General features: G+C 46.3%; 1 protein-coding gene across 1 annotated transcript in view; it reads left to right on the plus strand.

The window, feature by feature from the left end:
• Positions 1 to 12,482, plus strand: part of RYK (receptor-like tyrosine kinase) — a 52,042-nt gene extending 39,560 nt beyond the window's left edge. Inside the window, exons 10-15 of the mRNA XM_027703826.1 lie at positions 1,110 to 1,179; positions 2,797 to 2,929; positions 4,188 to 4,297; positions 6,913 to 7,072; positions 10,489 to 10,625; positions 11,590 to 12,482. Coding sequence (XP_027559627.1) covers positions 1,110 to 1,179; positions 2,797 to 2,929; positions 4,188 to 4,297; positions 6,913 to 7,072; positions 10,489 to 10,625; positions 11,590 to 11,701 — 722 coding nt within the window. The 3' untranslated portion in view covers positions 11,702 to 12,482. The remainder of the gene's footprint in view (positions 1 to 1,109; positions 1,180 to 2,796; positions 2,930 to 4,187; positions 4,298 to 6,912; positions 7,073 to 10,488; positions 10,626 to 11,589) is intronic.
• Positions 12,483 to 12,837: the final 355 nt, after the last annotated feature.

Below are 12,837 nucleotides of genomic sequence, written 5' to 3' on the forward strand. Positions count from 1 at the left end.
TTCTCTAGAGCTCCCACGTCACTCAAAACTCAGCCCAAGTCACGTTTTCCCTTGCAGGGTTCAGGCCCAGCTAGGAAGGGGTGTCAGGGCTGCACAGGGAGCAGGCTCAGACCATGGAGAAGGGAAAAGAGCAGATGAGTTCTTGCCTCTTCTTCCTTCCAGGGCAGTAAAATCTTGGCTTGAATCATGTGCAGCATGTAAATCCCCCCCTTAAAGCAGCAGGGAAAGCTGATGGGGCTGAGCTGGGCTCTCCTGTGCCAGCTTCCTGCCAAGGCACACCAGGACTAGTCCCAGCACGAGGGAGGGATGGAAAATGCACCCAGGAATGAGGAGGGTGGGATTGGGAGAGCTTTTATTTACGTCACCTTAAGCTTCCCTGTAGGTTGTTGCCACCTGAGAGAGGGAAAAACCCCCACTACACAAATATTGGTGGGGAAGGCGTTGCAGGCACCACTTGTGCTTCTGCCCACTGGATGGGGGTGTTCTGCCCACTGCCGTGGGTCACTGGAGTTACCACAGATGCCTGAATTTTAGCTGGCAGCAGGAATTTGATTTATTTATTTATAAAGGTGGAGAAGGAAACACCAAAGCTCTAAGGTTACCAAGAGTCAAATGGGCCGAGCAGAGAGCAAGGAAATAAGTAAACCTAGAAATCAATGGTCTCCAACAGTGTGGCTGTGAACTGCAGACATCTGTACTGGTAACTCAGCAGCAAAGCAGTGTCCTCGGAGCACATCCACACTTGGGAAACACGTGGCATGGGCCCTGCTTCCACCAGCCCTGGCGCCTGGGCAGGATGTGCCCCACAGTGCCCAGTGCAGGCAGCTGTGCCTGCCCAGAAGCTGTCAGGAAGTGGCAAAAATACAGCCTGTCAGCACCTGGAGTGTGGCTTGTTTCCCTTCTCGGCGTCACCCCACTCGTTCAAACAGAAATAACCCTCAGAACTTGGCTTACTCACATGGGGCTTTTTAAATTCCATTTTAAAAAGGAGGCAAACAAGTTCTGTTTGTGCTCCAGTGACCTCAAGTGACTTGAAAACGTGGACTGAATTGTAATGGATGTGTTGGTTTGATTCCAAGGTTGTGTCTGTGGTTCCCTTTTCCCTGTAGATCAGGCCTCGGAGGTGCAGGTGACAATGATGCTGACTGAGAGCTGCAAACTCCGAGGACTTCACCACAGGTAAGGCAGGCAAGGGGTGTGACAGAACTGTCCCTGGGAGCTGGAAATCCCTGTGCTAAAGCTAAAGGTCCCTGAGGGGAGAGAGGGAACTGTTTAGAATTCAGTGAGACTTTTCTAGGATCATGGAATCCCAGACTGCTTTGGATTGGAAGGGAACTTAAAGCCCATCCAGTCCCACCCCCTGCCATGGGCAGGGACACCTTCCACCAGCCCAGGTTGCTCCAAGCCCCATCCAGCCTGGCCTTGGACACTTCCAGGGATCCAGGGGCAGCCACAGCTGCTCTGGGCAACCTGTGCCAGGGCCTCAGCACCCTCACAGGGAAGAATTTCTTCCCAATATCCCATCTATCCCTGCCCTCTGGCAGTGGGAAGCCATTTCCCCTCATCCTGTTCCTGCAGGCACTTGTCCAAAGTCCCTCTCCAGCTCTCCTGGAGCCCCTTTAGGCACTGGAAGGGGCTCTCAGGTCTCCCTGGAGCCTTCTCCTCTCCAGTCTGAACACCCCCAGCTCTCCCAGCCTTGCCTAAAATACAGGCTTGTATTAAGAGCAGTAGCAGGTTCTTGGGGAATCATTTAAAATTGAACCAAAATGACGCAGCCCCCCTCTCTCATCATTCAGAGTGAGCTGTTGTCCTCCCTTTTGTAAGTCAAACTATTTTTAAAAAGTCCAAAAAGCTTTTCTTCTCTACACTGCCCATAAAGCTGGGACCTTCATGGGTCTGTAGAGCTCATGGGTGTGACACCTGACTGTCAGATGCCTTCAGGTAAGAGCAAGAAACCTCAAAATTCCCTTCTAAAAATCATCATATCTCTTTGGAGACTTTTACTAACAAGTTTTAAATAGGAAATACAGGTATTTAAAAAAGTGATTGATGGAAATTTGAAACTGTGTCCAGTTTGGTTCAAGTTCCTATGAATGTATATATTGATATTTATATATTATTATATATATTTATATATTGATCTATTTATATTTATAGAATGATACTACAGGAAGATGTTTAGAAACACCACAGCATGGGGGTTACCTGGGCCATAAGAGGGTTGGAAGGGACATTTAAAGTGGTTTAGTGGTGGCCTTGGCAGAACTGGGTTAAAGGTCTTTTCCAACTTAAATGATTCCCTGGTTCTAAAACTGCTTGTGTAGTTAGAATACAATTTGATGCTTAGCTGATTCAAAACTACACTTTTCTGTTCTGTCACTTTGCAGTGGATCAAACATGATGTTTTGACATTTTTTTTGTTAAACTACTGTAAGGGAACTGTATATTCTGTGTCTATAGTTGCCTTTAGAATGATACACTTCCCAGCTGAGGATATATCACTTCGGAGTCCAAATGATAACCTGTATTCACAGCAATTTATTTCAGCCCTTTTGAACCAAGTGGAAAAAATTTGGAGGGTTCTTCCTAATGGGAAAGTAATCAAATATTGCATTTATTAAGAAAAGTAATGTCTAGGGCTTCAATTATTTGGACATGTTGTGCTCAGGAGTTCATAATACAAGATTAAATGCTGTTCTTCAACATTGAATTAATTTCAGTTACTGTGTTTAGGGATCAGAAGTATTTTTTACCAGATTTCAGTTCCATAAAATGAGGAATTTCTCTGTCTTGCAGGAATCTGCTGCCCATCACCCATGTCTGTATAGAAGAGGGAGAGAAACCAATGGTGCTGCTGCCATACATGAACTGGGGGAACCTTAAACTCTTCCTGCGACAGTGCAAGTTGGTGGAGGCCAACAACCCTCAGGTACACCCAGGAATCTGGGAATTCGTGCCCATTAAGCCTGGATTTGGTCTGTCACCTGTGTTTGTGCCTTCAAAGGAATAGTTGTGGCATTGGTGTGACCTGCAGAGGAGGTTCCCCAGCAAGTGTTGGCCTTGATCCATACTAGGAAAACGTTCCTGGCTGTGCTTATCAGCATGAGGCTGAGAGACCTCTGACTAGGGCAGTATATCAGTGGTATATCAGTGCATCTTCAAATTATCCTGAAAAATAGAGAAAACAGTGTCTGATTGTGGATTTAAATTAGGGGAAGTCCTGTCTGGAGGAATTTCAGGTTTCCTGATTTTAGTTTTGGTGTAATTAACAGTCCCTTTAATTACTGTAGTTCTTTGTTAGTCAAATAACTGGATTTATTGAACTTTAGATAAGGGAAGCAATCTCTGATTTTTTTTTTTTAATTGCTGTGGGTGGTCTTTAGCACTAATAGCTTTGCTGTGTTTCCATAGGACCTGTGGCATATATTTCCTGAAAGAAAATATGCTTGTTTTTAATAATCTGAATTATCTTTTAGTGCTGGATGTGTATATACAGTAAAACTATCCCTCTTGTTAGAATTACCTTATTTTCAACTTCACCTTGGTTTGGATTCTTTAGACTAAATCAGGCACAAAATGAAATCCCAAGGTGAGAATTTCTTCCTATTATGTACCAAATTTCAAACTAGCCACTTTATCATCATTTTAATGTAATATTTGGTTTATTTTAACCCTGGTCTTGCAGCTTCAGTGTGTTCCCCACATCCTCAGGTTCCTGAAACACTATAGAAGTGGAAGAGGGAAGGCAAGCTATAAATATGTGTAAGATTTTAATTTAGGCAGGACTGTGAAGTTGCAAAGGGAGCTGGAGCAACAGCATTGGCTACTGGTTTTCAGCAGTAGAGAGCAACAAGGACTGGGACTGTTTGTGCTCCTGCCTGGAAATGAGCTGGTTTTCAGGGAGATAAAGTGAAAAAAGTGTGGTAAGAAGGGTAAAATCGACCACTTTTACCTGTGTTCACCTCTAATCAAAGGAAAAGCAGATGCAACTTGAAAACATTTGCCCTTGGAATGTCAAAAAAAGAAGGGAAAATTTAGAAAAAGGGGTTTTCCTGAGTGTCCATCAGGTCTGTAGGGACTAGAAGGCATCAGGCGCTGAAGGGGAGGGGAGGGGCACTGGGATGCAGCGAACCCGGTGACCCTGCAGGCACTGGGCTCGCAGTGATTACTGTTGTGGGCTCTTGCAGGCCATTTCCCAGCAGGATCTTGTCCATATGGCCATCCAGATTGCCTGTGGAATGAGCTACTTGGCCAGACGGGAGGTCATCCACAAAGACCTGGCTGCTAGAAACTGTGTGTAAGTACTGTCACCTCTGGGGCTGGAGCTCTTCCAGTCACCCTGATCTCTAATTCCAGGTATATCGTTGGGATTTTTCCTAAGTTTTAGGTGACTGGTTTTGTCAGTGAAGCTGTTTTCCTCCAAACCCAGGGTGGACCAGGTTTTAAAGGAAGCAGAACATCCCCACTGTAAATACTTCTGCTGGGTTTGTCTATCACTTTTTTTTTTAAGTCTTGAAAAGAATTAAAGCTTCCCTTCAGCTTTAATAAGAACTTGGAATATCTCCGACAATTTATCAATGATGGATTTTTGTATGAAGTTGTTTTTCTTGGTTTTTTCCCCTTAGGTAATGGCTTCATGGCTTTGGTCATTGGCAGATTGTTTTAGTTCCCAAGTGATGGATGAATATGAATGAGCTTTGGAATGGTAGGAATACCGGAGTAGGGTTTGAGACCATCTTCTGGCTGGAATACACCCTCAAAATGTAGAGATGGAGGTGCTTGGTGGCTTTCTATGAACCAAATCCCTCACATGATCTCTGCTCGCCCTCTACCTGCTCTTGTGCTCCCTAAGGATGCTCAGTGGGATGGACTTCTTGGGAGATTCTGTTCCTAATTCCTATTGCTTTTCCTTACTGGTGAACACATTGAGGAAGAAGTGCTACCACAGGGAGCAAAGATCACAAACATCAGGGAATCCCCTGGAGCTTTAGGATTGGAAAGAGAAGGAGATACCAGTAGCTGGGATCCCTGGAAGGGCTTTGTTCCCCCTGCCCCCCCTTCAATCCCCAGGTCTGCTCCTGTATAGTGAAAGGCTGGGAGAAGTTGGTACCAAGTGTGTGTGCTGGTTTAAAAGTTAACCAGCAAGGGAAAATGAACTCAATTCAAAAGAGAGATTTATAAGTCAGAATAACAATTTATTAAAATAATGCAATAAGTACAATTATACAGACAGACAATTGGTTTTAACCCACAAAACCCAGCACCCTGGGGTATGAACAAGAGTGGTGTACCTTGGCCCACCCCCGAGTCCAAAGCAAAGGGAGAGGGAATAAACCTGCTGGTGGGAGAGCTGCTGCAGTCTGGTCAGAAGTGGTGATTGCAGTCCAGTCGAGGGTGGTGGTCTCAGTCATCCTCTGGATCCCACGAGAGGTCGCAAGGCTCTGAAACTCCCAGTTATATACTCTCCAGTTCAGGCGGGAGTGCTCAGTCCCTCCCTCAGAGTAGGGAATTCCATAAAAGGGCATGCGGATGGTCAGTCCCTCTTCCATATAAGGGTATCAGAGCGGGGAATTCCATATAAGGATATCAGAGCGGGGAATTCCATAAAAGGGTACAGGAACATCTTCCCACCTTGCAGGCCTCTACTGACAGCAGTTTTTGGGAAATGGCATGGAGGCTATAGAATACACAGTTTTGGGTTACACCCATCCAGGGATGAATTGGTCTCAGCCGTTCTAACCAGGACAGTGTGTCAGATCCATGTCCTAATTTTGGGAAGGGATCCAGGATTGCAGTGGTGTTGGCAAGTTTAAGGGAGGAAATACTTTTGGTCTCATGTGTCCATGGCACAGTCAGGTCCAATTCCAGTGAACAGGAGGATTGCACAAGTCAGAGCTCTCTAATCACTGCGAAATTGCCCTTTGGATTAAATTTGCTTATAGATAAGTCTTCTAGGAATTTCTCTGAACTCTTAACAATAATTAGACGTGGAAATTCCCTGGGCTGTAAATTTTGAGGATAATGAAGTGGCCTGAAAATGCATAGAAATGGGATAAATAAGAAGGTGTCAGAGACTGTGAAGGGGGAAACACACAAATTGAGCATTTTTTGTTTATTTTTTCTCATTAAAGTAAATAACTGACAAGATGAGCAGACAACAAACACCGATTTGTTACCATCTCCCCCAACCCAATGTTACTTCTGTATTTTTGTCATGAGATGTTGAAGCCAACATCTTTCCCATATTCTGAGATCAACTGTTTATGAGAGCACTGAACTGTATTACACAGTTCTGTAAATTCTGACAGTCTGAATTACATCCCAGAGGGGGCAATTTCTCTGTGTTATTTTGAGTCATCTTTCCTTGATTAAAAGTAAGTTTCCCTTGGTGTCCTATTTCTGACAAGCATCAGTATCTCTTGTTGAGTGGAATAAATAATATCTTATCAAATTGCTTGATTGGAGACACACTTTTAGGCCACAAAAAATATTGGTTGCTAGAAGATATTACATGATCTTTCTTTGCTTTAATCTTTGCCCCATTATTGCCACAGAAGTGCTGAAAGATGTTTAATTGCTCTGGTAGGGGATCTCCAAGGCAGCAGGAATAGTTTAAGGGAGTTACTTGTTGGCTTTAAGTGTATTTTTTTTCACTTGTAAATGTTTGATTTTATTTAATCAAGCCTGCTGATTTCTCTGGTGCTTATCTGTTGGCACAGAACAAATGGGTTCTGTGATAATATTTGCTAATCACGGAATAAGCGTGTCCTGGTGCAGGAGAATGAATGCCTTGAAATGTGGATTAGCATTCCCCAGTTAAATCCTGAGTCTGAAACTTAAGGCTGAGCAGAAATATGTGCTGTAAAGCTGTGACTCCAGGTTTGCTGAGTGCTCCTGTTCTCTCTGAATTAGCATTGACGATGCACTTCAGGTGAAGATCACGGACAATGCGCTGTCCCGGGACCTGTTTCCCATGGATTACCATTGCCTGGGGGATAATGAGAACAGACCAGTTCGGTGGATGGCTCTGGAAAGCCTGGTGAACAATGAATTTTCCAGTGCTAGTGATGTGGTGAGTTTTTTCCCTCCTCTTCCATTTTGTAAATGTAGTTTATTGACATTTTTCCCCTTTTTCAGCCGTTGGAGAATCACAGAATCACAGGATGGTTTGGGTTGGAGGGGATATTAAAGCTCATCCAGTTCCACCCCTTGCCATGGGCAGGGACACCTTCCACTAGCCCAGGTCCAACCTGGCCTTGGACACTTCCAGGGATCCAGGGGCAGCCACAGCTGCTCTGGGCAACCTGTACCAGGGCCTCCCCACCCTCACGGGGAAGGATTTCTTCCCAATATCCCATCTATCCCTGCCCTCTGGCAGTGGGAAGCCATTTCCCCTCGTCCTGTCCCTGCAGGCCCTTGTCCAAAGTCCCTCTCCAGCTCTCCTGAAGCCCCTTTAGGCACTGGAAGGGGCTCTCAGGTCTCCCTGGATCCTTCTCTTCTCCAGGTGAACCCCCCCAGCTCTCCCAGCCTGACTGCAGAGCAGAGGGGCTCCAGCCCTCAGAGCATCTCTGTGGCTTCCTCTGGACTTGCTCCAGCAGCTCCACATCTTTGTTATGTTGGGGACCCCAGAGCTGGATACAATGGATCCATGGCACTGGATAGATAACAGTGGCTTGTTTAGAGCAGTGTCTGCTCCTGCTCCCTGTGTCTGCTGCTTGTGGCAGATGGTTCTGAGAGCAGTCAGGCCCTTGTGCACAGAAAAATTGCCCATTGCATCCTGTTCCCTTGGAAGTGTTGGCAGAAAAGACAGTTAAATTCACAAGGATCATCCAGTCCAGCTCCTGGCCCCGCACAGGACACCCCAGCAATCCCACCCTGTCCTTCAGAGCGTTGTCCAAACAATCCTTGAGTTCTGGCAGCCTTGGGGCCGTGCCCACTGCCCTGGGGAGCCTGGTCAGTGCCCCACCACCCTCTGGAAGTCAAAGTGGACATCCTTGTCTCACCCTGTGTCCACTGACACACTGTCTGCTCAGTAGAGAACTAGTCAGACACAGCTTAAAATAAATCCACAGCCCTCATAAATCCATGCTGACTCTTCCCTCACTCCTTTATGGTTCATATGCATAGAAGCGACTTCAGGATAACATGCTCCCAAACATACGCAGGAGCTGATGTTAGACTATCTGGCCTGTAGTTCCCTGGCTCCCATCTCTTCCCAAGTGTGTCTTTATTCCACTTGTCAAGAACCTGCCCTGGTTGAGGTGACCTTTCAAAGATGGTAGGAGCAGCACTGCACTGAGCTCAGCCTGCTCCCTCAGCACCCTTGGGTGCATCCTGTCTGGTGCAGCGCTCTGGTGTGGTTTGGAAAAGGTCTGAGAAGTTCTGGTTCGTTTTTTTTCCCCTCGTGGTCTCTGTGTTAGTGCCTAAACCACATAAACAACAAGAAAAACGAGGAAGGAGGGGAAGGTGCCAGCTCTGTTCCACAAGTACTTCTGTATTCATTGGAAAATGCGTACGGGGTTTGTGTTGTACCAAACTTGAAGACAGAAGAGGAAATAGGAGCTGCCTGTAAGAGCATGCTTTTAGAGTGCTAAATGGGCTGGAGCAAATGTTGATTTACTTTTTTTTTAATTATTATTATTTTAACTCTGGAACACAAAAGCCCTGTTTTTGAAGACTGGACTTGGAAATGAAAGCTTATATAACGGTGGCAGTGAGATGTGGAATTCTATTAGGATGAAGGAACCTCAGTATCATAAACAGTGCAATTCAGCATCTGTTCCTCCCATTTTAACACAACTCCTTTTTCCCCTCCGTAGGGATAAATGCCACTCCCCTTCTAATACATAGTTTTAACTGCAGAGACATGGCCAGCTGAGAGTTGTAGAGTTAGAAAACGGGCAGTTTTTCTGTGTGTTTAGAAAATACCATCTGCCCTAAATATCAGCTTTGCATCTACCTGGATGCTCTTCACAGAAGTCTGATGTCATATGTTTTTGTCTGCTTGCAAGGAACAAATCCAGTGATCCCCCTGCATGTAAGAGGTAATGGGTGATGACATGTGGTACAAACAGTGTGGGTGGTGTCTGCCGAGATGTTCCAGCCTTGCTTTTTGGATGACTTTCTTCCAAATGATTTTGCTGGCTTGAAACCTTCCCAGTAATGTGTTCCTCCCCAGCCAGCAGCTCTATCAGGCAGCCAGAGCGTAGGAAAACAATCCACCATTCCTGCTGAACTGTGATTCCATGGTTTTCCCACTCTTGGACACGGAGCTCTTGCATCTCTTCATGCCATTTTTAGGCAGTTCCTTACAGAATTACAGGAGGGGCATTCTCAGAGTGGTTTTGCTTGACTCACCCTTCATCTCACGTCCATGACCACCACTTGTCCCTCATTTCTTAGCTTTAAAAAAGAGATTTTATTTCCTTTGGTGGCTGTTCAGAGCTGTGTCTGTGCCTCTGCCATTCCCAGACCTTCCCATCCGAAAACATCCCTTCCTTAAGGCTTTGATCAAGGGGAGTGGTGGGAATTCTCTTGATTAAAACAAGAATCTTATGAGCCTTGCAGAATTCTGCCGTTTTTTAATAAATCATGATACTTGCAGCACGTGTAACCTGAGCAGTGAGTCACCAGTGTGCAGTATCAGCTCCATCTCTGGTCTCCTGGGTCTCTGGATACCAGCTCATAAATCATTTTCCTTGTACTCTGCTTGTGTGTGGATTGATTGATGGACTTTTCATCCTTTTAAGCTCCTCCTGGCAAGGAGTGTCGGCTGGATGTGTTGAATGCTGATCCAGCTGTCAGGTTTACTGGGATGGAATCCTTATTTTTTTCTCCTGAGTCCTAATCATGAGCATACCCTCCAAATATACAGATGACTTGGATTCAAAAGAACGATGGTCTCATTCAGTCTACCCTTCTGACCCCTTGAATTTCACAGACCTTTTTTGATGATTTTTGAGGCATTTTGAAGAACTAAAATGTAGAAAAAAATACCAATTTTATGTTAAACAGTGATTCAGTGTTCAGTATCCTTTAGATTTAAATGTTCTGAAGTGTCATGTTAAAAAATGCAGTAAACACATGATTTTTAGCACTGATATCTTAGTGCACTAAGATTTTGGCTTTAGTTCAACTTCATAGAATCGTGGAATGGTTTGGGCTGGAAGGGACCTTAAAGCTCATCCACTTCCACCACCACGGGCAGGGACACCTTCCACTAGCCCAGGTTGCTCCAAGCCCTGTTCAACCTGGCCTTGAACTCTTTCAGGGATGGGGCAGCCGCAGCTTCTCTGGGCAACTTAACACCAGTTCTGGGATTCTTAATTAGCCTGGTTCAAGACAACATGTTGCCACGTGGTTATATACGGAATTTACGTAAAGCTTTCTTTCTGTGCCTGCTCTTATTTCTGACTGATTGTGTGCAGTACCTGGAGGAGCTGCCAAGGTTCAGCCTGGTTTGTTAACCCCTGCACTGTTCCTTCGCAGTGGGCCTTTGGAGTGACGCTGTGGGAGCTGATGACCCTGGGCCAGACGCCGTACGTGGACATCGACCCCTTCGAGATGGGCGCGTACCTCAAGGACGGCTATCGCATCGCGCAGCCCATCAACTGCCCCGACGAGCTGTGAGTGCGGGCTGGGGGAGAGCATGAAGGGCCTGCTTTCTAATTGGCACGTTAAGCCAGGCTTGTCAGAGAAAGAGCCAGGTTTGCTTTCTTCCCCTGCCCTTTTGTTCTGCCTGTCAGACAAACCTTGGGGTGGGTGCTCCTTGTGTGCGCTGCTGCTTCCAGCTCTGGGGCCTCCAACAGAAGAAGGCCATGGAAGTGAGCCAGAAGGCTGCAGTGAGTCCAGAGGACACCATGGAGATGCTCCAAGGGCTGGAGCCCCTCTGCTCTGGAGCCAGGCTGGGAGAGCTGGGGGTCTTCACCTGGAGGAGAGAAGGATCGAGGGAGACCTGAGAGCCCCTTCCAGTGCCTAAAGGGGCTCCAGGAGAGCTGGAGAGGAACTCTAGACAAGGGTCTGCAGAGACAGGACAAGGGAAATGGCTTCCCACTGCCAGAGGGCAGGGACAGATGGGATATTGGGAAGAAATCCTTCCCCGTGAGGGTGGGGAGGCCCTGGTACAGGTTGCCCAGAGCAGCTGTGGCTGCCCCTGGATCCCTGGAAGTGTCCAAGGCCAGGTTGGACGGGGCTTGGAGCAACCTGGGCTAGTGGAAGGTGTCCCTGGCCATGGCGGGGGGTGGAACTGGATGAGATCTAATGTCTCTTCCAACCCAAACCGTTCCATAATTCCATGCTTTTAAGCAGTTGAGCAATTTCTAATGACCACGTATTGCTCCTGGATTGCCACAGGCTCATATCCTAAATCAAGCCAGCAGCTCTAGTCCCAGCCCATACGCTGATGGTTCCAGGCGTCTGTCCTCTGAAGGAGCTGTTCAGCATCGTGTACTATAAGATCCGGTGTTCCTGGTCTCTCTCTGCTTGATCAGCAGGTTTCCCAGTGGCAAAGGCTGTTTTTCCCCTTCTGTCTGGGACTGTGGTCACCTGCCTGACGTTCTCCTCCTGTCTCCATGTGCCTCTGTCTTGCAGGTTTGCAGTGATGGCCTGCTGTTGGGCCCTAGATCCCGAAGAAAGACCCAAGTTTCAGCAGCTGGTGCAATGTCTAACTGAATTTCACGCAGCATTGGGAGCCTACGTCTGAAACTGCAGCAGGAGATGGGATTCCCTGCTTGGGAGAAGGCATGACATCCATCTGCAGCTCCATGCATCCCTCGGACTCACACACGTGATGTGTATAAAGCAACACCAAAGGGAGAAAGCACTTCTTCCAAAACACTGTGCCTTAGATTGCCTTAGTAGTCTCAAGTTTTTTTTTGTAAGACCTCTTGGTGTTGAATATTTTCTAGGTATCACTTTTGCTAAGTTAAATCGGGACCTTTTGGTTTGCCATCAGGATTTGTTAAGTGTAGTGATAGTGAACTGAAACACGAGATTTGGATGGACTTTGCACTCTGACAGCAGACACGTGATTTTTTTTTTTTTGGAAGGGTTTATGGGACTGGTAGAAAAGTGAGGAGAGGGGAAATGAAAAGCCACACTGCAGAAAATTTTCCCTGCTTTTTTAAAAAAAACCCAAAACGTTGAAACTGAATCTTTCTGACCAGCTCTAGTGTTTGTACTTGTATGTATCTGGAATAGCTTTTTAGTATCAACTTCTTCTATTTTAAGACAACAGCACATTGTGGTTGGATCCACACGCAGCATCTGAACCCTTTTTAACCCATTCACAAATGTTCCTTGGAAAAGCTGGTCTTCAGGATACAACATCTCCTTTTTAAAGCAATGATGTAAAAGTGATTCCAGTTTACCTCATACAGAGAGCGGTGTAGGTGGGGTAAGAATGGTGCCCTCCTTTTCAGATCAGAGGATTTTGGAGGTGATTTTATGCGCTAACTAAGGGCCTTCAGAGAAGCGCCAGAGCAGCCCTTGGGTGGGAGTCTGTCCCCTCAGACTTCTGCCTCGCAGTTTCTCTCATTCAAAAAGGTACTGGTTGTTTTTTTATGGGCTTTTGTGGCCTGAAATGGGCTTAAATATATAAATATATATTTGTAAAGACAACTTGCAGAGTAAAGAATGTTTTTCTATTACACCTAACGTGAAAGCTTGGTCCCTCACCTTGCCCTGTGTGTGGAACGTGCAGGTTGGCAGTGGTTGGGCTGGAGTTGGCAGGAAGGGAAGGTGGATTACTGCCTCCCTCCCTGTAGAACTGGTCCCTGGGACTTCAGGTATTGTCCTGCTGCCTTCCTTAACCCAAGGAAGGGTTCCACCCCAACTTGT

The sequence above is a fragment of the Neopelma chrysocephalum genome, unplaced genomic scaffold, assembly GCF_003984885.1.
Source record: "Neopelma chrysocephalum unplaced genomic scaffold, ASM398488v2 Primary Assembly neopelma1_252, whole genome shotgun sequence".
NCBI classification, from domain to species: Eukaryota; Metazoa; Chordata; class Aves; order Passeriformes; family Pipridae; genus Neopelma; species Neopelma chrysocephalum.